The following is a 25,428-nucleotide window of genomic DNA, read 5'->3' as shown; positions in this document are numbered from 1 at the left end:
AGGACCCTCAACGTCTCACAACCCTATGGGCCTTCACGGCCTGGTACAGGGATAGCTTTACTTTTACTTTTTACTTACATGTTCTAGTACTTCATACAATCTATCCTTTATGTCATCAATCTTATCTTCTGTTGGGGCATGAACATTCATAACAATGATATCACACCAGCGACATTTTAGTATTATATATGATATCCTATCACTAACGAACTCCACCCTGTTAACTGCTGACATGATTCTCTTATGTACGAAAGAACCTGTACCTAATTCGTGATTTTCATTCCCCTTTCCATAGAAAAACGTATAGTCTCCTGCTGGTGCAATGCCACTTCCATCCCATCTAACCTCCTGTACTCCCGCTAAATCTAACTTATATTTTAAGATTTCTTCTGCCACTGCCCTGAGCGAACCTGCCCTATACAAACTCCGTACATTCCAAGTGCCAAATCTCATATCCATTTCATTAGCTTAGGTCATTTATCCAAAGAATCCGTCCAGGTCTGAGGCTTTGTGTTCATTTTCATACCAATGAAAACCCCCAAGCTGGAGAGACACCCCTTGTCGGCTGTCCGCTACTACTTATTCAATATATTCGCACCTTCCCTCCAAAACTGGAAGGTGTCCCCTCCATCCGCAATGTCCCCACGTAATATAAATTCCAAGTTATTCCTATGAAGAAAATTAAGTATATAGTCCAGTTTGTTTAAAAAATAGTCATAATCGCCAGCTGGGGCTTTGTATATACAGGGAATAATTACCTTTTTCTCATTAAGGTTTAATTGAATGGCCACAATTTCCATCTCTCATTCCTTACAATATTTTTCTAGATTTATAGTAGTAAAATTTATAATCTTGAATGAATATACAGACAATACCATTTTTGAACTTCTTCCTACAATATCTTGCACCTAATTTATATTTAGGAATATGCGAAGCATCCATTTTATAGTTCGTTAGATGATGTTCTGTCAGTCAAATTACATGGGTTCCTCATTTAATAAAGATATCATTAACTCATTAATTTTCCCTTTTATTCCCTTAATATTTTGATGAAATATCTTAAATAGATTATTTATATCATCATTCTTATTACATGACTGATTACTTTGTTGTTCAAATACAATGTGCTTTTGTCTATTTGAAATTACACATACTTCAAAAAAATCCTTGCTTCTTGTGATGGTGTCTTTATTTTGCCTATTTGAGGTCCTACCTACTTGTGTCCTACCATCTGATATTCTACCTACTTCTTCTAGCGGAACCTCTTGGTCTGCAATGTGAGATATAACTTCTTCATTGTCTGATGTGGCAGCTTTAGTATCTTCTTGTGTAATTAGTATATTATCCCCACTTGAAGTCTAATTTACTCCATCCTCATGTTCAGTTTTCCAGCACAATCTGATTGGTTCTTCTATTTGTTTTTGAAACACTGTAGTAACAACCTCTGTGGTCTAGTGGTCAGAGTTCCTGGCTACAGATCCACAGGTCCAGGTTCGATTCCTGGCGGTATCAGATTTTTTCTGAGAAGTAGTTGGTCTGGAACGGGGTCCACTCAGCCTCGTGAGGATAACTGAAGAGCTATTTAAAGGAAATAGCGGCTCTGGTCTAGAAAACCAAAATTAACGGCCATGGGGATTTGTTGTGCTGACCACGCAACACCCCTCTATCTGCAAAAGTTGGCACTCACGTCGATGACAAGAGGCAGTCGCTTGCGGACTAAAACCACAGAGTTTGTTGTTTTGTTTTGTAGTAACAACATTCAATGCTGCTTTTTCTTTACCCACATTGTTCATATGCAGACCATGTTTAGTAAAAAATTCCCTTTTGGGATCTACTTTTACCACCTTAACATGCTTGAAAGGCTTCATAAGCTTCACTAGTTTTCTATTAAAGTTTTTCATTTCACTGTTCATGCAAGACCAGTCAGATAAATCATAGTGATGTGGGATGCTCACCAAACAATGTTCATAACACTATTAATTTCCACGAAATCCACTAAGTGTCTCAATCCATCTTGGGAACTATTTTTGTCAACATTATTAGTACCTCCCCAAAAGACAATTGCATCCTTGTTGGTGAAGTATTCAATATCACCCTTTGCTGAAGCGATTAATGTATCTATACACGCTCCTGGTTTCACAAAACCATTAATCTTGTAACTGTCTTTAAGGCTATGTTTCTATTAGCTGCACAGGGCATGACTGTCCCCGATGATCACCATTTTCCGTCACTGATTTTGTTGAGCACTTCCTTTAAATTTATGGTTTATATTCTTATTTCTTTCCACTGGCATATGCCCCTTAATAATAACTGGAATCGAATATGTTAAATCATTTATATGTGACTGCTGATTTCTGTGATCACTATTATTGGTACAAAACTGAGTAGAGAGCCTCCTTGTTGAGGTTATGAAGAACCTCAAATTGAGTTGCAGTTTTTATAGCTGGTGGTGCAAATTTCTTAAAATTAGATAATGTCTGCTTATTTAAATCTACATTTGCTTTTTTCCAGCTTTTATTATTCACTGATGACAAACCTACATTCCCTGACGTATCATCTGGCACAAATTCTCTCTTTAAAATGTTCACATCTTCTTGCAGAAGAGCAATAATTTTACGTGCAGATTTCAATTCCTATGACACAGTTTGGAGTTCTACATTCAATAATACACAACTGACACAATTCATATCACCTTTACCGCTTGGAAACTCGTGGTGATTAGCTACACTATGCTCAGCACTCATAACCACATCCGGCATTTTGGAACAGACATATCATCATCAAACCCAAAGGATAGCCTGTATACTATATGAGCTACCCCAGCTCTATCTCTCTGCAAGTATATTGCAGGAAAAATTAAACCCGTTTAAGATAAAGCCATCTCAGTAAGAATTTCTTAGTCTGGTGGGTTTTCACTGCATATTTCACCATACAAGTTGCTTTCACATTAATGTCTGCTGTGTCAAAAGACTGTTTTCTTGGAAATATTAAAGTTACATTAGCCATACAAAAATCTCCATTATACTAAACTACACATAAATGGCCATGCAACATACCCACATTCATAAAAGCTTTTCATATAAGTAGCTCAATATTTCACAGATCACCATTAATCTTGACAGTGAATGAGGAATGCAAAAAAAAACTAAAATACAGATTGAAGTTAAGTGAAGGGTCTAACTTTAAGACAAATTGTACCATACAACTACTCATCAGAATTAGTATCAGTTAAACAGCAACAGTGAGAAATGTAACACTTCCAACTTTCAGTACACTTAAGAACTGGCATGTGACCCAGCCTCTTTCTTCTTCAAACATTAAATACTAACAACAGTCATACTTCATCTTCAAAATGTATTCAGGAAATCATATGAATATAACAATATATTTTACTTCTGGAAAAACAAAATTATAATGATAAAGCCAACATAAAATCATGCACATATTAAAATATAGATAACATTGAAACTAACTTTGGGGAGAATTCTATGCATCATTTAATGATGGAGATATGGTTTCTTATGCTGAGCACAAACAGCCTTGCCTAGACATGACCTACTGACATGTAGTCGCTCATACATGTGGCAATACATATGGGCCAAATGGACAACATTTCTAGGAAAACAGGACTATGTACTGTAATTATGACTGTGTCTGTACTTGGATACTAGCTGCTAAATCTAATAAACCCTTAACATACTCATATAAAAGGTAAAGCTGTGTCAGTGCTTAACTAATTAAGCACTACATCATGTAGATGTATGGGAGAGTGGGTGTACAGGTCCACATTTTCTTGACTTCAGCAGGTGAATGGTCAGCTTCATACCAAAATAATCAACATATTCTTGTTTTATTTGAGACGGCATTTCCAACAAACTATTCTTCCATAAAATGATGGAATTCCATACTGCATAGATGCACTATGCTACAAGCCCGAAGGTCGCGGGTTCAAATACCGATGAGGTCATTGGATTTTTTTTTTTCAATTGACCTAATCCTTCTGGCCCTGGGGTTCACTCAGCCTCTAACAGAAATGAGTACCAGAAATTAAATAATTCTTACCGCCATCTTTGAGCTGATTGTCTAGATAATGTGGGACCCTCAACGTCTCACAACCCTATGGGCCTTCATGGCCTGTTAACAGGGATAGCTTTACTGCATAGGTAACCTGGCATAAAAAGGCTAGGGATGAAAAGGGAAGTCTCAAATCTGAGACAGTAAAATACGGTCACGAGCCCCAAGGGACTTAGACCCGAGAAAGACTGTGGGGCCAGGGGCCAGTAGCATGTAAATAAGACAGACCCATCCCCTCAGAGAGGACACTCCACAAAAAAACAAAACTGTAACGTTCAACAGTAATACATATATGGTCATGAGCCCCAGACGGAGCTCGACACCAAGACTTACTGACTGACTGAATATCAGTCGCAATGTGACTTGGACTATAACATACAGTACAACCTGCATTTAATGCTTCTCAAAGTTTTCCCTCATCAGGGGCCAGTAGCATGTAAATAAGACAGACCCATCCCCTCAGAGAGGACACTCCACAAAAAAACAAAACCGTAACGTTCAACAGTAATACATATATGGTCATGAGCCCCAGACGGAGCTCGACACCAAGACTTACTGACTGACTGAATATCAGTCGCAATGTGACTTGGACTATAACATACAGTACAACCTGCATTTAATGCTTCTCAAAGTTTTCCCTCATCAGGGGCCAGTAGCATGTAAATAAGACAGACCCATCCCCTCAGAGAGGACACTCCACAAAAAAACAAAACCGTAACGTTCAACAGTAATACATATATGGTCATGAGCCCCAGACGGAGCTCGACACCAAGACTTACTGACTGACTGAACATCAGTCGCAATGTGACTTGGACTATAACATACAGTACAACCTGCATTTAATGCTTCTCAAAGTTTTCCCTCATCAGGGGCCAGTAGCATGTAAATAAGACAGACCCATCCCCTCAGAGAGGACACTCCACAAAAAAACAAAACCGTAACGTTCAACAGTAATACATATATGGTCATGAGCCCCAGACGGAGCTCGACACCAAGACTTACTGACTGACTGAATATCAGTCGCAATGTGACTTGGACTATAACATACAGTACAACCTGCATTTAATGCTTCTCAAAGTTTTCCCTCATCAGGGGCCAGTAGCATGTAAATAAGACAGACCCATCCCCTCAGAGAGGACACTCCACAAAAAAACAAAACCGTAACGTTCAACAGTAATACATATATGGTCATGAGCCCCAGACGGAGCTCGACACCAAGACTTACTTACTGACTGACTGAACATCAGTCGCAATGTGACTTGGACTATAACATACAGTAGAACCTGCATTTAATGCTTCTCAAAGTTTTCCCTCATTTAATGCACAATTTCAATTATCTTAAGCCAATCATTTAAATGGTAGATTTTGTCAGTTTAATAGAATCCACTTCTCTCCAAAGAAACCTTAAATAGATGTTTCATTGTATCAGCAAAAACAGATCACTTATAAAACTAAATGTCATCACATTCTAGCTTAACATTATAATGTAATATACTCTACACTTATTTATGGCATTTCAATTTACCTTTTTCTTCTCTTCCCTTTCACCTTCCCTGTCACTTTTTACTGAACTGTCATTCTTGTTATCTGCTTTAGGTCTAACATTTCTAACAGGGAGAAACTATTAATATTTCCATACAATTTAATATCGTTATAAATACTGTTTATTTACTGACGCCTTCGTTAATCAACTCAACATTACTAGACCATCTTATTAATTAATTCTGTTTACCAGGATCACATAAATTTGAATGACATTTTGCATGCACTCTAGATATAAATCTAGTTATAGACAGTTAATTATCTATATGATATGGCTTATGAAGATACTTACATTTTTTTAATATTTTGTACATTCCAAACCCAGTGATATTAACTTCTACCACCTCTAATCATATCGACTCCCGTTCTGCACTCAAGCAACACTACGGAATCCATTACGAAACTATGGACCGCTATGGACCGTAACCGCATCCTGCACGAGATAATGTATTCCACAGACGACTAGCTACATAGGACATGTAGTGTAATATAATAGTAGTTCCTCGGGACAATCGTATGAGACGAGGGACCCATGGATTTCTTTCTCCTAGAATACATTACGTATAACACACTGTGTACAGAATATGAATTATTACGACGTTGCGTTCGAAAGGACTTGATCGCTTTAATATTATTGTACAAGTAAACCTTTACGTACGGCTAATTCGTGCAACGGGTGAACCGTGTATCTCGAAACCACATATATCGACGTTGAAATCCAATAGGAAAAATTGTGATTCATCTGTGTTTTGTCTTGTAGTAATCGTGAGGTTTAATTTTACCCTTTGTAATAAGTTATAAATATGTACATAGAAATATAAAGAATAATGGAAAGCAAGTGAGCTAAACAACGTTTATTAAGTTAATGGGCTACAAGACGAGTGAAAAATGGATACGGTACTTTCTACAGAACCATTTGTTATGCGTCGTTTGAATAGATGTAGCCTTTTTCTTTTCATACAATTTACGATAGCAGCTAATTATGTTTTCTAGGGTTGGGGAACTAACGTGCTTCTTACCACATTATTTGTCTTTTAACAGTTTCCAAATTTCGAAAAATCTGGTCGGGTTCCGGTGGGTAATTGAACGTTGATCTCGTGGTATGGGCTGTGAACGCTATGAAAATTTTAACATCGCGCCATAGCTCAAGAGGTTAGTCGCTGGCTTCCTACCGAGGAGTCCCGGGTTCGATCCCGGGTTCTGGTCAAGTGGGATTTGTGGTGGACAAAGTGGTGCTGGGGCAGGTTTTCTCTGAGTACTTCGGTGTCCCTGCCAATCTTCATTCCACCAATTGCTCGACAATCACCCTCGCCTACCATCCAATAGGCCAGAAGTGGCCGCAGTACAAGGGACTTAGTCCCACCCCACTAACAATAAAAAAAAATGTTAACATGGTCATTGAGCGTTGGGAATCTCGTGGTAGGGGGTATGAAGATGTTAGCATCACATAATATAGTATTAAAATATGACATTTTTTCTGTATTTACGGAGCGGTGTGCAATACCGGAAATTGTTTTCATAAACTAATAATAATCGCTGAAGAGTTCTGTCTCCTCGGACAGAACGTCATGTACGGCCATGTAGCCCCTTGAAAGTCAATCGATAATCCAGACGAACATGCCACCTCCAGCTTCAAGGTCGAAGAATAAGCCAGACAGGAAATCAGTGTGCAAGCAGGTGCCAAGCAGAGTCCAGTTCTCCCGAAATGTCGGCTGACTTTCAACTTGCTACACGGCGTTATATCCCACAAGATAGAACTCTTCATATCACCATCGTGGGAACCCAAAATCCTAAATAATAGCCTTTTGTTATCGGGACCACACCTACAAACTTGTTGGAAGTTGAAGAGTGTATGCTGCATTGTATATTTATATTGAGGCTAAAACAGCTTGAGAATATCGGCAAACACATTTTATATAAAAAAAAAAAGAACAAGTATGTTAATAAAAATGAGGAATTAACAGAAGCTTGGATGAAGATAAACTTGTTACTTTAATTCAGGTTCTTAATTTTTGTTAAGTCTGGTGACATTTTCCTTCAAAGATCTCCCCTTTGCACACTGTTTCCTTCAAATCCAGTTTACTGTTATACCCCATGTATGCCTGGATCTCCAAATTCACAGGTTTTACAACTCAAATAGATCTTGTATTTCTCACATCCCCTATATATGCTGCATGATCCACCCATCCTGTGCCTGAGGTGGTAAAATTGTAGGAAGATGGTTTTGGGAAGTCCTCAAGCATTTTACAAGTGGCGTGGCTTCCAGATGGTGATAAGTACAAAGTAAAAAGTGTGGACCTATATTATCCAGCTTAATTATAACATATTATTTTGTAAGTTGTGAAACATGCTGAATCATAAGCAAAATGTTTATGTTTTTGTTTATGCTGAAAACAGTCAACGTATTAACAAGTACGTATGTATGCTTCAAGTATTTGAATGCCCCAGATAGTTCAGGTGGTAGGCCTTCTGCTGCCATACAGCCAAAAGTTCTCAGGGGCCCAGATAAGAGGTCCATTCGGGGTGAGGCTGAAAGAGGTCTGAGGTCTCTTAATGGGAGTGGGCAATGTGACCTTCCAATAGAAGAACTAGACTGGCTAGCAAAAGAAACAGGCCAGTAAGAGGAAGGCTCTCCTCAAGGAACGGAGTACTCAGTTGGAGCTCAGCAGTGGGTCCAGCTGAGATCACTGATGCATTGCTGGCTGTCAGTAAATGACAGAGGGTGGTGGGAGGTATCCCACTGCAGTTAGTCCAAAAGAAGATTAATTGACAGACTCAGTACTGGTCTGAGCATTTTGGATGCGTGTAGATCCCCCCCCCCCAAGTCATTACAGTACAATATAATACAGTTCTGAGATCCACACTGTGAGAGACCAATAATGCTTGAACATGATGGTGATAAAAATCATAAGAGGTTCAGACAGTGGTGGCAAGGTTAAAAATGAATTGAATACCCAGCTATTAAGCAGCAGTGCACACATGTTCAACTACCACAGTAGTTTTCCAGTTATACATTTTATAAATATATAAGTAAAGTAAAAAAGTAAAGGTTTCCCTGTAATAGGCCTTAGAGGCCCATAGGGTTGTGAGATGTTGAGGATCCCACATTTTCTAAACAAGTGGCTCACGGATGGCGGTAAGGTTGTGGACCTTACACGCCTGCCACCCTTTACCCCCAAGAACATTCTGAGAATATTCCTGGTACTCATTTCTGTTAGAGGCTGAGTCGACCCCAGGGCCATAGTGCGGCTGGAAGGAATAGGCAAGTTGAAAAAACTCAAATGACCTCATCAGGATTCAGTCCCGCAACCTTCCGGCTTGTAGCATAGTGCCTCAACCAACTACGTATATAGTAAACTCTTACTCAGTATCCAAACATTAGCATTCTTATTTAACTAGCAGAAATTTCAAAGAAAATTTACCCAGTTTTATACTTCAAGGAAGTATGTGTTCACCAGCCACGAGGTAGTTCTCACAGCTGCCATTATCAGTACAACTTGCCATCCTCACTTACATAGGTGCTATTACAGCAGAAGCTAGTTGAATTTATGATCACCTAGGAAAATGTTCATGCAATAATGAAACCAAAACCGTGCTGGGTTTCTGTAAGAGTTTGTCTTATGCAACCAACATATTCATGTAACCAACACATGGTATTCCCCACACACATCAGATAATGAGGAGTTTACTATATGTATAATAAATTGATGACCTTTTTGTCTGTTAATATTTAAAGAGGTTCTGGATGGTTCTAAGTTTGCTTTAAGGAAGTGGGATGGTACCCTCCATCTCCCTCTACACCTTAGGCAATATAACCATCATTCTTCTTGATTTGTTACCTTAATAATAATAATAATAATTGGTAAAGAATACAAATTATTAAGCTCCTTATTATATAAATCTCTCCATTATCTTGTTACTTCTCTTATAAGTTTAAATTTTCTCCCCAGCACTTTATTCTCAGACATTCCCCGCACCCCCATCACTCAGTAGGAAGGAAGTCTTAAGTTTCACACCCATATAAGAGAGCACAAGAAAGTTATAGTTTATATATTGTAGTCTTAGGCATATTAGGTGGGAGACAGGAAAATAAAACATTTGTAACTGAATGGTAGCAAGAAGTCCTCAAATTTTATCTTCACAAATATATTGATGTATTGTTGTCTTTCACAAATATTTGAACTTTGATATATTTTCAGAGCTTTTTATTAGCAAACTCAATATTAGGTTGTCCTATGTTCTGGTGATGAAATGTGAACATACTTATTTTTTCTCTGTAATGATTTCTAGATTGACCTCTTTATTGTGAGATCTAATAAAGTTTCTGTGTTTTTGTATAAGGTTTCCCAGTAAATGAACACAAGCATAATTCAGCCGTGATCTCCAGTTCAATACCGTGAATTACACTGAAGTAGTAGTTCAAGCATAAAAATTTATACAAAACATATTTTGTTGGTTTGAATGGAACACAGGAAGATAAGCCATGTTATGACCAAAGGTAGACTGTTCTCAGTATCTAGGCACTACAAAATAAAGGAACAGGGAGGTTGTAGGTAAGGCCTTTGCAGTACATGGAAATGAGTGACCAGCCTCATTGTCCAGTTACCCTCTTCCTGGTGAAAGAAACACAGGTCTTACTTATTTAGGGGACTAAGAGGGGTCTGCAGTCCATTCTGAGAAGTGTTGAAGAGATAAATTCCAGTGCATCTGCCAGATATAAAATCCCTGCTATTCGTTTTGTGAACGGTCACTTTATTGTCCATGGCACCCCACATTTGCCGTGTAGGAAGGCAGATATGGTCTAGGACAGAAGTGCAGAGATTCTGATGGACAAAACTGAAGTCAGGTGTGTTTTCAAGTCACTTGAGGCTTCATTGCAGCTTTGAAGTGACAGCTCTTCAACTGATCTTTCATTCTTGGAAAGAAGTAATAAGATTAATGAACACATGAGTATGGTGGATGGGGAAGCACCACAGTACCACGGTTGACAAGTTGTCTTCATGACATATTGTGCCAATTGAAATATTCCACTGTGTGTAAGTTGGCTATATATCGAGATATGGATGAGCAGGTCATAGGCCCCTTAACACTAACATATATTAATTAAGTTTCTGTATTTAAAATTTACCCATCATAATAGTTTAGCAGGCTTGGTTTCTCCTCCTGCTGCTATGTCATGAAAAAGGGAATATTTTAATAATTTCAAGAGAGCTAGATATAATGTACTGACACCAAGATGCAGAATTTGTAAGTTTACACCCAAACCCATTCTTATTGGTATAAAGTTCTAGTATTTAAATCTGCAGACCTGTCCATGATAAATGGTATGATCTTGTATTATCTTAACTCTGTTAAGAATAATCAAGGCTCTAATATGAAGAGGTAGGGTTTCACATCACTGTCTGCACAGTGTCAGAGATGAAATGCGTTTCTGAGTGAATCCCATAATATTTAGATTATTTTCAGAAGTCTGCTACATGCTCTGTAAAGGGAAACAGAAATGCAGGATATGATGCTATAAAAATAACAGATTCAGACCATTTAACAGTATAACATTTATCATAAATTATCAAGACAAATTGCATTGATTAAGTTCACAAATTAACATATTGCTTTTGCAAAGAGTATTTAACGTTTAGTGAAGAAGATTGTAAAGGGGTCCGGACGATGGTGTATAATGCTCAGAAGTACTGGGTTTTGGGCTTTGTCCGTCCTCTGATGTCCCAAAAACTTGAAAATACAACGTAGTTTGTAGATTTGTATGACATGACAGATTCTACATTTCTGTAAGGTTTTAGTCTCGAATTCTCAAGTCTTACTCCACGCATGGTGGTAGAAGTAGGCACTATATGTTTTAAAAAATTCTCCATTTAATTCCATGCACTTGTATTTAGGACTTTGTTGGCTAGGTTTGTAGCATAAATTTCTACCTCCCCTTCTGTCCTAGTTCCATGAATGTGCATGTTTTATCACAATGTTTACTGCATATTTTCCTGTTATCTCCATTCGACATAGAATGGTCTCAGGTTTTTAAATAGCTGTAGTGAATCTGACATGGGTTGTCCAGTTTTTGAGGTCAGCTTTTTCTAAGGGACCCAACAGTAGGTGTCTCCCCCCTCACCAGAGGAAGGAAACAAATTCAGTTTCCAAAACACTGTGATTTCTAGTTCTTACAATACCAGATGATAGACAAAGTCCAAACCCTATTAATTCTGAGTTAGTGAAGAATTAATAATTATGTAACAGATACATTGACATGTTGTAAGACATTTATAAAAACAAAATATGACAATCTTAGAGAAAACCAGCAGCACTCGTAATAGCAGATAATTTGTTAACATTCATACACATTTACTCCAAAATATACTCATGAAATTTAGTTAGGTAATTATTTTATATCTACATTAGTAAAGAGTATTTCATGAAACTAAAGACAGAAATTTTCAAACAGCAAAAGGTACACAGTCTAGCTAACAGTTGCAGTCAAGAAGAATGTGTGTCATGTTTGGAAGAACAAATTTTGTATTTATATTATTTCAATGTAACATTTTGAAGCAGAATAAGGTCCTCCTGAATAAAAAACTTTTAAAATATGATGATTTTTGTTTTTAAATCAATCATTTTAGTGCCACAAAGGGAACAAACTTCCTTGGACTTAACTGTTCTATCACAGCGATCACAACTACCTGTAGTATGTGCTGTTACCAGTTGATAGAAACCTGTCCTACCATAAATCAGCAGAATCTACAATGCCGTTGTAATGAAATATACAGCATAGAAATAGTTAAATATATTTTGGTTGTCTGCATCTGTAACATTCCATTTCAAAGTTGTTATAAAGAATAACAATTCTAGCTATTTCAGTTTTTATCTTCAATAACAAAATGTTCAATTCTGCTTAATGAGGCTCAGTCCTACTTCCAGATGTAGAACACGGATCTTTAACTAACTTGTGTTGAAGACATTTTAAACATAAATATTTGCCAACATTGTTTCTTCACTGAGTGAAAATAAATGCATGTAAACATGATATTTCTAAAACAGAAATGCCTTTGTAGGATTTGAGGTTCTGACAGCAATGGTTATAAAGATTTACATCTTCTGGGATATAACACTGTGTAAACCACTGTAAGTCAACCGACATTTCAGAGGACCATGTTGCCTCCAAAACGCCAGTTCACTTTCAGTGGACTATACAGCATTATATCTCAGAAAACAGAACTTTTCAGAAATATGTTTTATACATAAAATAAATAACTGAACAAATGTCTTTTAAAAATTCATAATCTGTACTTGAAAGAATAAAGCTGCATCAGAATCTCAATCCCTGAGCAGAATTTCCCACTTGGGTGTTCAGCTAAAATTCAAATGCTATTTCCTAGATAATTTTTTTTGGACATACGGCTTGAACTAGCCACTTCTCACCTTTTTCCACTTTCAAAATTATGTCTAAGGAATTATTATAACATTGCCACTGTCTTTTAGATGCATTTCACATGAATTATTCAGTGTCTATTAGTTTTATCATGTCTCTCCATATAATACTATGGTGGATAATAAATTTTTATATTGTTTGGTATTAGAGGCCTTACTAATGTAATAGGGGCACAAGTTAGCATAGTGCATTGAGGCACCATGCTACAAGCCAGAAGGTCTCCGGTTCAAATCCCGAGGAGGTGGATTTCTTTCCCAATTGACCTAATACTTCCAGCTGCACTATGGCTTTTGGGTCAACTCAGTCTCTACGATAAATGAGTACCAGGAATCTTCCTGGGGGGTAAAAAGCAGCCAGTGCTTAAGGCTGACAGCCTTGCCATCATCTGTGAGCTACATCTCATAACCTCATGGGCCTTCACAGCCTGTTACAGGGATAGTTTTACCTTTTTACTAAATGTAATGTTCAAATTTAATTTTGATTCAAATTTAACAGCACAAACAAAGTTATATGAAGGCTTAGATACATTTTTAGATATGCCCATAACCCAGCTGAGTGCGAGTGCAGGTCCACTTGGTTCATCTGTCTGTTCACATGAAACAACTTTATTACCATTGGACAAATTTTCATGGAATTTATATTTCAGAATTGCAGGAAAAATTATGAAAACATATTAAATTTACTTTTGATCAGATGACTTTATACAAACACTTACATGCATTTCTTTGTATATCTCATTAAATATTTACTGAAGAGGAAATCTTTCAATCAAAAGTTGCAGAGAAAGAAAATAAATACATTTCATCATCCCCCACATTTTCTTTGGAAGTTGTCTGATAAATTATCATCTGTGACCTCCAGAATATATCATAGTATGCAAAGAGAAAATGTAGTCATCAGTGACTTCAGATTGCATTAAAATCAGATGTGGCTTATTATTTTAAAATAGTACTCTATTACAATAGAACTTTGAAGCATAAATTTAATGATTTATAGTTATTTAAGTTTTGTTTAGTGCATATAATTAATAACACAGAAGCCTTGATATTAACTGTTTAATCATTTAGTAAACCTATATATTTTTTATTTCTTGACAATTTGATTATCTTAATACAACAGTGGATAGATACATATGAATTTTACGTTTATTATAAGGCAACAGTCTTAATTATTTCATCAACAATTTATTCTACTGAACAGAGCCGTTAAATATACACTCTGTACTTTCACAGTCCTATTAAATATATTTCAGAAAATACTGACTAGATTGAGAAATATTATGGATTGAGTTTATGCCTTCTTATAAGGCAGTATTAACTGGTAAGTATAATTTCTCAATTCAGTGTGCTCTTGATACAACAGTGAATTATTAATGTGAACTCCAAGAATACCTTGTATGGAACAAATACATTTATAAATTTTTCCATACTCAATAAGAAAGAAAATGTCAGTAACTGGAAAATGAAAATTACATTTATTTCTCTTTTTCACAGCTCCACCACACTTTTTTTTTGTGGGGGGGGGATTGTAACTATACATGTCAAAAGTTGTGATATATCCACTGTTGGAAGCACATTTTTCTTTCTTTCAAATGAAACAGTATTTTAACATTGAATGTACATTTTCACTATGAAAGAATGATGGACAATGTAAGTTTTTCAACTCTGTTTGGTGAATCTTAAGAAAATTCTATAACACTGAGGCATGTGGCAACACGTTATATGGACAAGATTTCTTCCTATACTTGCAATTTAATATATTTTTAAAAAGCAACAAACACATAGTATTCCATTCTTGTATTGTTTGTGAATATGGAATATGTGTGTTCCACTATACTGTAACATATTTTCACAAAATTTCACAGTAAATCTTCATTATTATAAAAATAACAGATCATACTGATCCATGTAGCACCATAAATTTTTATAGTGATCATAGTTTTATATTCATAAAAATGTCATTATTGCATTATGAAGCATTTGCTGGCATACCAGTAAGAAAGGAATATACGTAATATTTTTGTGCAGACATTATGTAAGTGTAATGAAGGTGTAAAGAAAGAGACATCAGTCTTCATTTGCAGCACAGAATATCTATATGTATTGTACTCCCCACTCTTTTGTGACAGTAAAGTTCTTAATTTCCTAATTAAATATATCTTTCTTCTAAATGTAAGAACAGATTTTCCAGACGAAAAAGTTTTCATAAAGAATCATCTTGCAGAGCTAATTTTCCATTGATGTAACTGTAGTGCATATATAACATTTTAACCTCTGTTTTGTTACTTAATCTGGCTATAATATATTATTAAACTCTTTGATATGTAATGCTCTGTGATGTATCAAGTATGCCAGTTATTTAATTATAATAGTTAATAATAGAAATATCTGAATGGTTTAAGCACAACAAGGAATATACTTCTATGTATCAGAAGTCAAAATGATATAAACAGTTTACTTCAAATCCCTAAATTTTCATTTACAATTTCCATCATTTTTACATATACAGTCACTTTTTAAAACACACATTCATACTGATAAATTCAATCTTTGAAAATACAACCATGTTGTGGAGAATGCATTCATACCAAAATATGAAATCTGCCACTCTAGAAATGCCACAGTTCCATGTTCTCAATATTGCCTGAAGTAGCCATATACAGGAATGCAAGAATATGTCATCATTTGGTGGGATGAGTCAACCTCAGACCAAGGTTACTAAGACCACAGCAGACTGCTTGTGTGGTTATCTCCCCACCCACTGGTCCCACTACTGCTTTGACTGTTACTACTGGTGAGGATGTGCAGGTGATGCTGTGAAGATGTGATAACTTGGTTCTGCCTCTGTGGTTGACTGCTTGTTATTCTGAAATAATATAGTAACAACTTCTTAGTGAAAATAACTAGTTTGAATAAACTGACTACAAACAAATGAATGTCTAAAACAATATTATATTTGAGCATCCTGTTGCACCTGCACAATATATATAAGATAAACACCGTCTTAAGTGTAACAATTTTATTGTAGTTCTTTCTTCTTTCCCCTCACTCCACAGTACATGTTTCGGCCCTAAATGGCCATCATCAGGTGTGTATTCTTACGTAGCTGTTACACTGCCTGTTAATATTTAAAATCACCAGTCTTTCTAATTGTATAAACTGTTTGTTAACCTACACGCGTTAATGTTGGTTTCTATTTAGCACTTTTTTTAAAAATTTAATTCAAGTTAAAGTATCTATAAAATTTCTGTTCTTTTCCTTTTTCAAATTTTAAAATTAAAATTTTTCTCAGGTTACATGCCCTATGTCTAAGTGCTGCAGCGGCCACTTCTTGTTTATCGTTGTTCAGGTATTGTTCTGTGTAGGTTCTCTCTGTGTGTGTCGCTGCTTATCTTTAATACGTGTGCTCGATGGCCATTTAGGGCCAAAACATGTAGTATGGAGTGAGGGGAAAGAAGAAAGAACTACAATAAAATTGTTACACTTAAGACGGTGTTTATCTTATATATAGAATATCTAAAAATTGTAGCATCCATCAGAATCATGTGCAACTGTGGTAACAGCACACTCATCATTTGTTGAAGATATTCAGCCATCAATATGGCTTCATCTAATTGTGGTACAGTGGAAAGAGACGAACTGCATAGTGGGTGCTTAGTGTAATATCCATTAGATGGTGGGTAGTAGCATTCTGTGCGTCTGTATACTTCATATACCTCCTGTCAACTATTACAGAATGAATACATACATACATATATTTCACATTTCACAAGTCCAGAACATAATGGACATGAAACTGGTCACAAACAAACAAAACAGAAAGACAATATAAAGCTAAACAAACACTATAACTAATTATTTACTGTATGCTACAAAAATTCATCAACTGTATAAAATGAGTTATTGATGAGATATGAAAATAAATTATTTTTACAACTGATTCTATCCTTTCTAAGACTTTGAATGGTTTCTGGCAATCTATTAAATAACCTAATACCAATAAACATAGTGCCCTTCTGGAAAACAGAAAGATTTGAAGTTGGAATATAAATTTGATTTTTGCTTCTAGTGTTCAGGCCATGAACCTCTGAACCTGAACAGAAATTATTTTGATTAGCTATCACAAACAACATCAAAGAAAAAATATATTCACATGACAATGGTAAAATATCAAATTTTTTAAAAAGACTTCTACATGAGTCTCTGGGTCCCACTCCCAATAGTATCCTTATTACATTCTTTTGTAATTTAAAAACCCTAGCATTATTAGTCGAATTTCCCCAGAGGACTACTCCATACTTAATGAAAGAATGAAAGTAAGAAAAATACACCATTTGCAGGGTTTTTAAATTCATAAAATAAGATAAATTCCTAATTACAGAAATAGCACAAATGAGTTTAGGAAGACATGACTTCTAATTCAATTTATTTGTATACCCAAAAATTTTATTACAGGGACTTCATTCATTACCACATTTCCAAAGGATACTGCCAGCAAAGAGTTGGCAAACTGCTTAGGAGCAAACAAAACATTAGTTTTGGTAATATTTAAAACCAACTTGTTCACTATAAATCAATTTACAATGAGAGACAAGGAATCTGCAATTTTGTGCTTCTCATAGTGGGGGGTGGAGTCCAGCTGGGTCCACTTGGCATGTCGGCCACTGATAAGCCTATTGTATCTGTACTGGGTGTATTTGATGATGGAGAATTTGGTGGAATGGAGATTGGCAGGGGAAACAAAAGTACTTGGAGAAAACCTGCCCCAGCGCCACTTTGTCCACCACAAGTCCCACTTGACCAGACCCAAGCTTGAACCCGGGCTGCCACGGTGGGAAGCCAGCGACTAACTGCTTGAGCTATGATGCAGCCAACTTTGTGCTTAAGCGCACAATGATTTTTTTCCAGAGACCAAAATACTGGTGACATCCGCAAAGAGAAAAACATTGTCAAATTTATTGATGCATAATGGCAAGTCGTTAATATAAATAATAAAGAGACGTGGTCCTAAGACCGACCTCTCAGGAACTCCTTGCTTAACTCTTTTCCATTTGGAGAAATAATCACTATCACCATTTCAGACCTTCTCAGATATAAACAAAACTTCCTTCGGTTTTAATTCTGTATTTCAGCATCCTGTTGCAAATCTTTAATTAACGTCCATATATATCACACTCCGTCAAAAATGCAACAATTGTTCCTTTTTTTTTCATTCCTCCAATTTCACCATTTAACACTTAACACAATGTACTTCGGCCACAGATGACCATCTTCTGGTATCTCAATGTCTTGAAACTGCTACACTGCTCTGATGTGCACTAAAATTATGTGCTGCACTCCACTTAAAATAAAAATAATTAATTAAAATCCATCAAAAGCAGTTTTGATACATTGAAACACCTGAAGATGACCATCTATGGCCAAAGCATGTTGTGTTAATTGTTAAATGGTGAAATTGGAGGAATAAAAAGAAAGGAACAATTGTTGCATTACTGATGGTCTGTGATATACATGCATGTTAATTCCTTTATAATTATCCACCACACCTTTAACATTATCAACGTTAATACTTGAAGGACAGAACACAATTACTGCTCTATATACATATGGGAGAGGCCGTGCCATAGCTCAAGCGGTTAGTCACTGGCTTCCCAACACGGCGGCCCGAATTCGATCCCGGGTCTGGTCAAGTAGGATTTGTGGTGGACAAAGTGGCACTGGAGCAGGTTTACTCAAAGTACTTCGGTTTCCCCTGCCAATCTTCATTCCACCAATTGCTCCAAAATCACCCTCACCTATCATCTGGGACTGGTACAATAGGCCAGAAGTGGCCGCAGTACAAGGGACTTAGTCCCACCCCACTAGCAATAAAAAAATACATGTGGGAGTCAGTAAATATTTACTGACAGGTCACAGAAGTAAAACAGCTGTAAGGGATGTAATAGTTTTTATATACGTATCACTAAGTAGCAGCACAGTCCAGCTTCCGGACGGTTTAGATAGCATACACGCACATGTTTAGAGGCTGATTTCAGTAGTCAAAATGGCGACCATACTTGAGTGGTGTACTACCGAAAGCAGCGTTCTGTTGTGCATCTTTTGTGGGCAGAAGGACTCAATGCAAAGTATATTAATAAAAAAAAGTTTACTGTTTACAGTGGGAAGTGTTTGTTGCATAAAGAGGTACACAACTGGGTGGAAAACTTTTCACTGATGATGGAGAGGCAGAAACAGAGACATGGAAGTGGCTGAGACAACAGTCAAAAGGCTTTTACTCATATGCTACAGGATTCAACACACCAGTAAAGCAATGGGACAAGTGTATCAATGTTGGTGGAGAATATGTAAAGAAATAAATGTTTTTTACAGGTTAGAATAGCACATTTTATGTTTTATATCCATTTGTGACCTACTTACTGATGTAGAGGTTCTCACAGTGGTGGCTGTAAAGAGTTCTATCTTCTGGGATATTTACACTGTGCAGTCCAGTGAAAGTCAACGTACATTTTGGAGGTGCTCTGCTTGCTGCTTGTTTGACACTAGTTTCTTGTTTGGCATATTCTTTGACTCTCAAAATTGAAGCAATATGTTCCTCAAAAATGTCAGCTGACTTTCCATGGACTTCAGGCCATTATATCCCAGAAGACAGAAAGAACACTTCAATCACTGTTGCGTTACATTTTTGTAACATTATTACATACTTGTTAGTGTGAGATATGTGACACATTTTGGTGTTTATAATGAATTTTAATTTTACTGGGTTATCGTTTTACTACTTTAGTGTTATGTAATATATATGGACAGTAGAAATAGTTCAGATTTTATTATTTTACTAACACTAATACCTCCAAGCTACCAGGTCAGCTTAATTTCAGAGTAATACAAAAAGGCAATTTAAGAATACAATATTAAGTCATGACATCAAAACAGCATATGGAAATTCTAAGTCTACTGCTAACACAGAAATTATGAAATTACACAAATTGTTATGAACTACTCCACCATGTATAGAACCATTCCTGTGTGTTTTGATACAGACAATGGTAATATCAACTTTTAGGGCAAAGCTCAAAGATGTGACATTAGTCATCTCCCTTCACCTCCCCCCCCCCTCCTTCCAGCAGTTCTGTATCTAGAAACAGAGTGAGTGAATCTGGGACCTGTTGTATGGATTATACATGATGTTTTACAGTACAGTATATTCTCCATTCAATGGTCTAATTTGGGGGAAGGGGTGCCCGATATTGCCAAATTCTTATATTCCTTACAAACATGTGTGACTGATACTCCTGATTATAATTCTTCAGTCACTTCCAACTTTTGTTTTACACTCAAGTATGTTTTTTTGATCATGGTGGATTAAATTTAAAAAATATCTGTAACACAGAACAAACCAAGCATAGTGTGGGATTGTTGATGTTCTAAAAGACAACCACGTAAATCTGTAACAATTGTATATATTAAATTGTATAAATTGAATGTACAGAATATCTGCGAAGCTATGTGGAATGTCAAAAGTTGGCTGGCCCTGAAAGGGCAGTTTGTTCCACCATGAGTGCGCTGGTAGAATTTGCTCCTTTGTAGCAGACCAAGTCATTACGGCCGTTCAGCTGGTTTGTCCGGATGGTAATGTGGTGCCTCGTGCTCCTATAGGAACAGCTGCCCAAGGCACAGTTGCGGGAGTGTTGCGGAAAATTCGTTAGCTGCCTGGTCACAGATCGAGGTTGCTGCCGAGTTGCAGCAACTACATTATCTGCCTGGTCACAGAACGTGGCTGTTGGAGAGTTATGGCAACTACATTAGCTGCCTGGTCACAGAGCGTGGTTGCTGGAGAGTTGTGGCAGCTATGTTAGCTGTCTAGTAGCAGAGTGTGGTTGCTGGAGAGCTGCGGCAGCTACGTTAGCTGTCTGGTAGCAAAGCGCAGTTGCTGGAGAGTTGCAGTAGCTGTGTTTGGAGCAGTAAACACCTCATGACTCTGATGACTGATCGCTCTGAAGTGAATGTGATCACTGATGATTGCGAGCTTTGGGCTCCGCTTTTATACCATGCTTGCTGGGCGGAGCTTAAACTTGCAGTTGCGATTGTGAGTGCTGATTGGCTAGCGCATGTGATCATCTACAGGTGGGCTGGACATCCGAGTGCTGTATAAATACAAGCGGTGGCAGCAACGTGCAGCAATGTGATATTGACTAGGAGTGAGTGCTGTCAGTTAGACCGGCAAAACCACGTGTTAGTATGTGGGATGTTCCCACAACAGCATAGCAAAATTTAATTTGTGATAGAATGATCTATGTACTAGATGCGTGTTACGTTTGCAGCATAATTGAAGTACATATGACATATCACCCAGACTATTATGGGTATCAACATATGAACTTGGAGGGTAATGGGGAAGTACCAAAGAATTTTGTCCATTAAATTCAAGTCAGTTCAATTGAGGATTTGCTGTAATATTGAACGCTATGCTAAGACATCATGACACTAAACAAGATTTGAAAGTCTAAACTCTCCAAGAGATACTGGGTAATTTAAGTGTATAATGATAATTTTACAGATTTATGTTATTCATGGGTGACAAAGGATTCTTTTGGGAGTACTGAGAACAAAAGTGTTGCATAAGTGACCATTAAGAAGATGAAAGACTAATGGTCTACACATCCTCTATATGTCAGAGCTTTATTATGAGCTTACTAAACACAGCCAAGAATATATTCAACGTAACAAACCTTGTGAAGCTGGAGTTTAAGTTCTCAGTTCTGTCATCATCAAAGCAAACCTGCAAATAATAAATCATAAAATATTCTTAGTGACTTTTATAGTAAGTAGCTTATGCATAGGAAAAGGAAGGGATAATGTTATACACCCAACACGTGACAGTACTTTGTGTATGCCATTTACTGGGAAAGACTTGTGTGTGACTGTCAGTGGTTTCTGTACTTGCTACTGCAGCCTTCTGATCCAAAACGTTTCCGTGGCATTGGGCTGCTTGAATCTGGGACAGTATCTGTCTCTTGTTATAGGCCATGGAGTGTTTATTCAGCTTTTAAGATATAAACACCATTATTTTAGCTATGAATGAAATTTCCTTGGTGAACAGAGTGAGAGCTTCTGGTTTACTTTAACTGAGGAGGTTTAGTGTGTGAAAAGTTATTTTCCTTCATACCTCAACCGTCTGCTGCAAGATCTCACTCTGTTAACTATCTAATTTTATGTTAATACTACATGTCAATACAGAATTATAATATTAAACACTTTTTATTGAATTGTGCAGTCTCTGAGCTTCATCACAGTACACATATCATGAGAAGCTTATGGGATGGATATTAAATAAAATATTTGCTTTCTGATTTTCCAGTTATGTTACAACAGTACAGCTTTTGCCTAATGTTATTTTTAGATTATTATTTTCCAGTGCTGATACTGAAGTCCACAAGCTTCATGCCTCTATACACTGTCACCAAAGGGACTACTAATGGTACAGTCCATCTGCTCTCCAAACAAGTATGCCACATTCTGCATAAGCAACCTTATGGAAGAAGAGTTCTTGAATTTCCTGACAGGGTATGAATGCCAGAAGTGTGTTGAAGTTAGAAGCTGGAAACTTTAAAATGGTAATTATAATGGATTACAACACTAACAGTGACACCCCTTCATTCTTGCATTAGATTAAATATGTATATACTGTATTTATATGGGGGACACAGTAGCGTAGTTGGTTGAGGCACTATGTTACAAGCCGGGAGGTTGTGAGTTCGAGTCCTGATGAGATTAATTTTTTTCAATTTACCTAATCCTTCCAGCCGCACTATGGCCATGGGGTCAACTCAGCCTCTAACAGAAAGGAGTACCAGGAATCTTCCTGGGGGTAGAGGGCGGCTGGCATATAAGGCTGACAACCTTACCACTATCTGTGAGCTGACTGTCTAGAGAAAATGTCGGAGCAATGACGTCTCACAACCCTATGGACCTTCATGGCCACTCACGCCATGGCTACGCAAAGTATAAGTAGAAAAAATGAACTAGCAATCAGTGATTATATCTATATGCAGTGTATAGAATTAAAGAACCAGCTTAAAGAAACTGGAAGAACTAAAATCTGCTCGGTTAATTATAGAACTTTTACAACAAGAATCGTCTTCCAGGATAACCTCAAATCAAGATGATGTTAATGGAAACAATATATCTCATGTAGCTACTAATCAAGTTATAAATGCAGATTGGGTGGAAGTGAGTTCTAGATTCTGTGGTGCAGCTACTAAAGATAAATTATTAAAAAAGGCACCAGCCAAGGCAAATGTGCAGCTGACAGTATCAAATCGATATTCAATCTTTGAAGATGATAATACTGAGGAAGGTTGTGCAATTCACACAGCTGTAGACAATAATGTTGTCAAAAACAGATTATGTGATAAAAATCAGTTCATTAATCAAGAGGGACTTAAAGAGCAAAATAAGGTTATTAACAAAACAGTTTGTAACCCGAGTGATCAGCAAGAACAACAGTGTATCCAAGGATTATCCACTATGAATCAAGATACAGATGGTAAGAAGCGTTTCAAAATACCAACTTTAATCAGTGGTTCAACAATAATGAGTAAAAATTACACACTTCAACAGAACCATAGAAAGAACATAATTATAAAGAATTCTTCAAGTAAAGGAAGGCATTCTTATTTGCTGATGATACCAGCATTATTGTTAGTAACCCTAATTTACTAGACTTTAAAAATTATCTTATTTCTCCAGTTGATAAATTGAATGTATGGCTTAACACCAATTTATCATTAAATTTTAATAAACTCGGTATATACAGTTTAGAACTACTAATAGTCCAACACTTCAATTAGATATCAATTATAATAACAAATATATTCTTAATAATATTGTGACATGTTGCGCTATGGATGACGCTCCTCCCTCCCCGCCAGCCGTGACGTGCTGAGCGGAGCCGAAGTGAGCCGAGTCCCAGCACGCTGGTCGCTATGCAAACTGAGTAAACACCGGTTGCTAGGCAAAGCAAGTAAACAGCGGTGACGTAACATGGGACGCCGCAATTGCTACGTAGCCATAAACAACTCCCGGCAGCATTGCTAGGCTATTGGTAATCGGCGACTAGGCAACAAGGAAGTGAGGCTGTGACTATATAAGAGAACTACACTGCCTACGAGTCAGTCAGTCAGCAGTGAGAAGTTAATGTGTAGCGGCCGCCGAAGGCAGTTAAGTGTGTCAGTCGCCGAAGTGAGTTCTCAAGCCAGCAGCCTACCAGGGATGAGTTGGAATCTAGCCAGCAGTGAGCCGTTAAGAGTTGAGTAGGAGTATAGCAGCAGTCGTGGGAAGAAGAACTGGACGTGTGTGTAGTTGTGTAATTGGGAGTGTGTAATACAGAGAGACTTGTATAGCTCCCATACTGTGAATACGTGTGAAACCCCGCAACAGTGTGAAGAGATTATTGCAAATAGTGTTATAAAGTGTGAAACCCCGCAACAGTGTTATAATCAATTGTAGTTATGACTTGTAGGTTGTTAAAGAAACCAGTTAACAATCTGAACGGCGTCTTCAGTAATGAAACACGTTACAATATAAATACTCCTTCTCACAGGAGAATCATATTGATGGACTCATAGTCAAATTAAGCAAAGCATGCTACACTATCAGATCCTTAAGACCCTTTGTCTCTCATAAATCATTGAGTATGATTTACTACTCTTATTTCCATGCAGTTATGTCATATGGTATAATCTCTGGGGGAATTCCTCTCATAGTAACAATATATTTAAACTGCAAAAGAGAGTCATAAGAATTATTACAAATTCTAGAAATATGGACTCCTGTAGGGATTTATTTAAGAAATTAGACATATTACCGTTTTACTCTCAGTATACATTCTCATTATTAATCTTTGTAACTGATAATATTTCCTTATTTTAAATAAATTCGGAGTTATATGATATCAATTCCAGAAGATAAAATAATTTTTACCGTTCACAACCAAGGTTGTCAATTTATATAAATGGTGTTTATTGTATGGGTATAAAGGCATTTAATCACTTACCTTCATACATAAAATAGACAATGAGAATCAATTTAAAAATACTTTAAAAATTACCTTCTACTGAATTCTTTTTATTCACCAAAGGACTTTTTAATAACAAATACTAATCTTAATATTATATTTTTATCCAAGTGATTTCCATATGTTTGGACCACTCAAAGAAGAAATGGGAGGAAAGACGTTCCATTCTGATGAAGAGGTACACCACGCGGTGCATGAGTGGTTGCGAGGACTACCAAAAGAATTTTTTTCTAAAGGAATTCATGCACTTTGTAAGCGCTGGAGGACTTGCATTGAGTGTGGGGGAGATTATGTTGAAAAGTGAT

At 36.9% G+C, this 25,428-nt stretch overlaps 2 protein-coding genes and 1 long non-coding RNA gene across 3 annotated transcripts in view; 1 reads left to right on the top strand and 2 right to left on the bottom strand.

Moving 5' to 3' along the window:
• LOC111867651 (beta-1,4-N-acetylgalactosaminyltransferase bre-4) overlaps positions 1 to 6,024 on the bottom strand; it is a 51,678-nt gene extending 45,654 nt beyond the window's left edge. Inside the window, exon 1 of the mRNA XM_023857670.2 lies at positions 5,909 to 6,024. The gene's annotated coding sequence lies outside the window, so the exon portion shown is untranslated. The remainder of the gene's footprint in view (positions 1 to 5,908) is intronic.
• Positions 6,025 to 11,151: 5,127 nt separating this feature from the next.
• Positions 11,152 to 25,428, bottom strand: part of LOC111867683 (low density lipoprotein receptor adapter protein 1-like) — an 82,975-nt gene continuing 68,698 nt past the window's right edge. Inside the window, exons 7-8 of the mRNA XM_023857735.2 lie at positions 21,777 to 21,826; positions 11,152 to 15,916 (exon numbers count right to left, since the gene is read on the bottom strand). Coding sequence (XP_023713503.1) covers positions 15,769 to 15,916; positions 21,777 to 21,826 — 198 coding nt within the window. The 3' untranslated portion in view covers positions 11,152 to 15,768. The remainder of the gene's footprint in view (positions 15,917 to 21,776; positions 21,827 to 25,428) is intronic.
• LOC117282570 lies at positions 18,967 to 25,271 on the top strand. Its single transcript, XR_004513365.1, has 3 exons — positions 18,967 to 19,419; positions 22,463 to 22,661; positions 25,235 to 25,271. It is a non-coding gene; the product is annotated as an uncharacterized LOC117282570 (long non-coding RNA).

Source organism: Cryptotermes secundus, unplaced genomic scaffold, assembly GCF_002891405.2.
Source record: "Cryptotermes secundus unplaced genomic scaffold, Csec_1.0 scaffold931, whole genome shotgun sequence".
Classification (NCBI taxonomy): Eukaryota; Metazoa; Arthropoda; class Insecta; order Blattodea; family Kalotermitidae; genus Cryptotermes; species Cryptotermes secundus.
The sequence above is the reverse complement of the archived record's forward strand: the minus strand, read 5'-3'. Positions and strand labels throughout refer to the sequence as shown.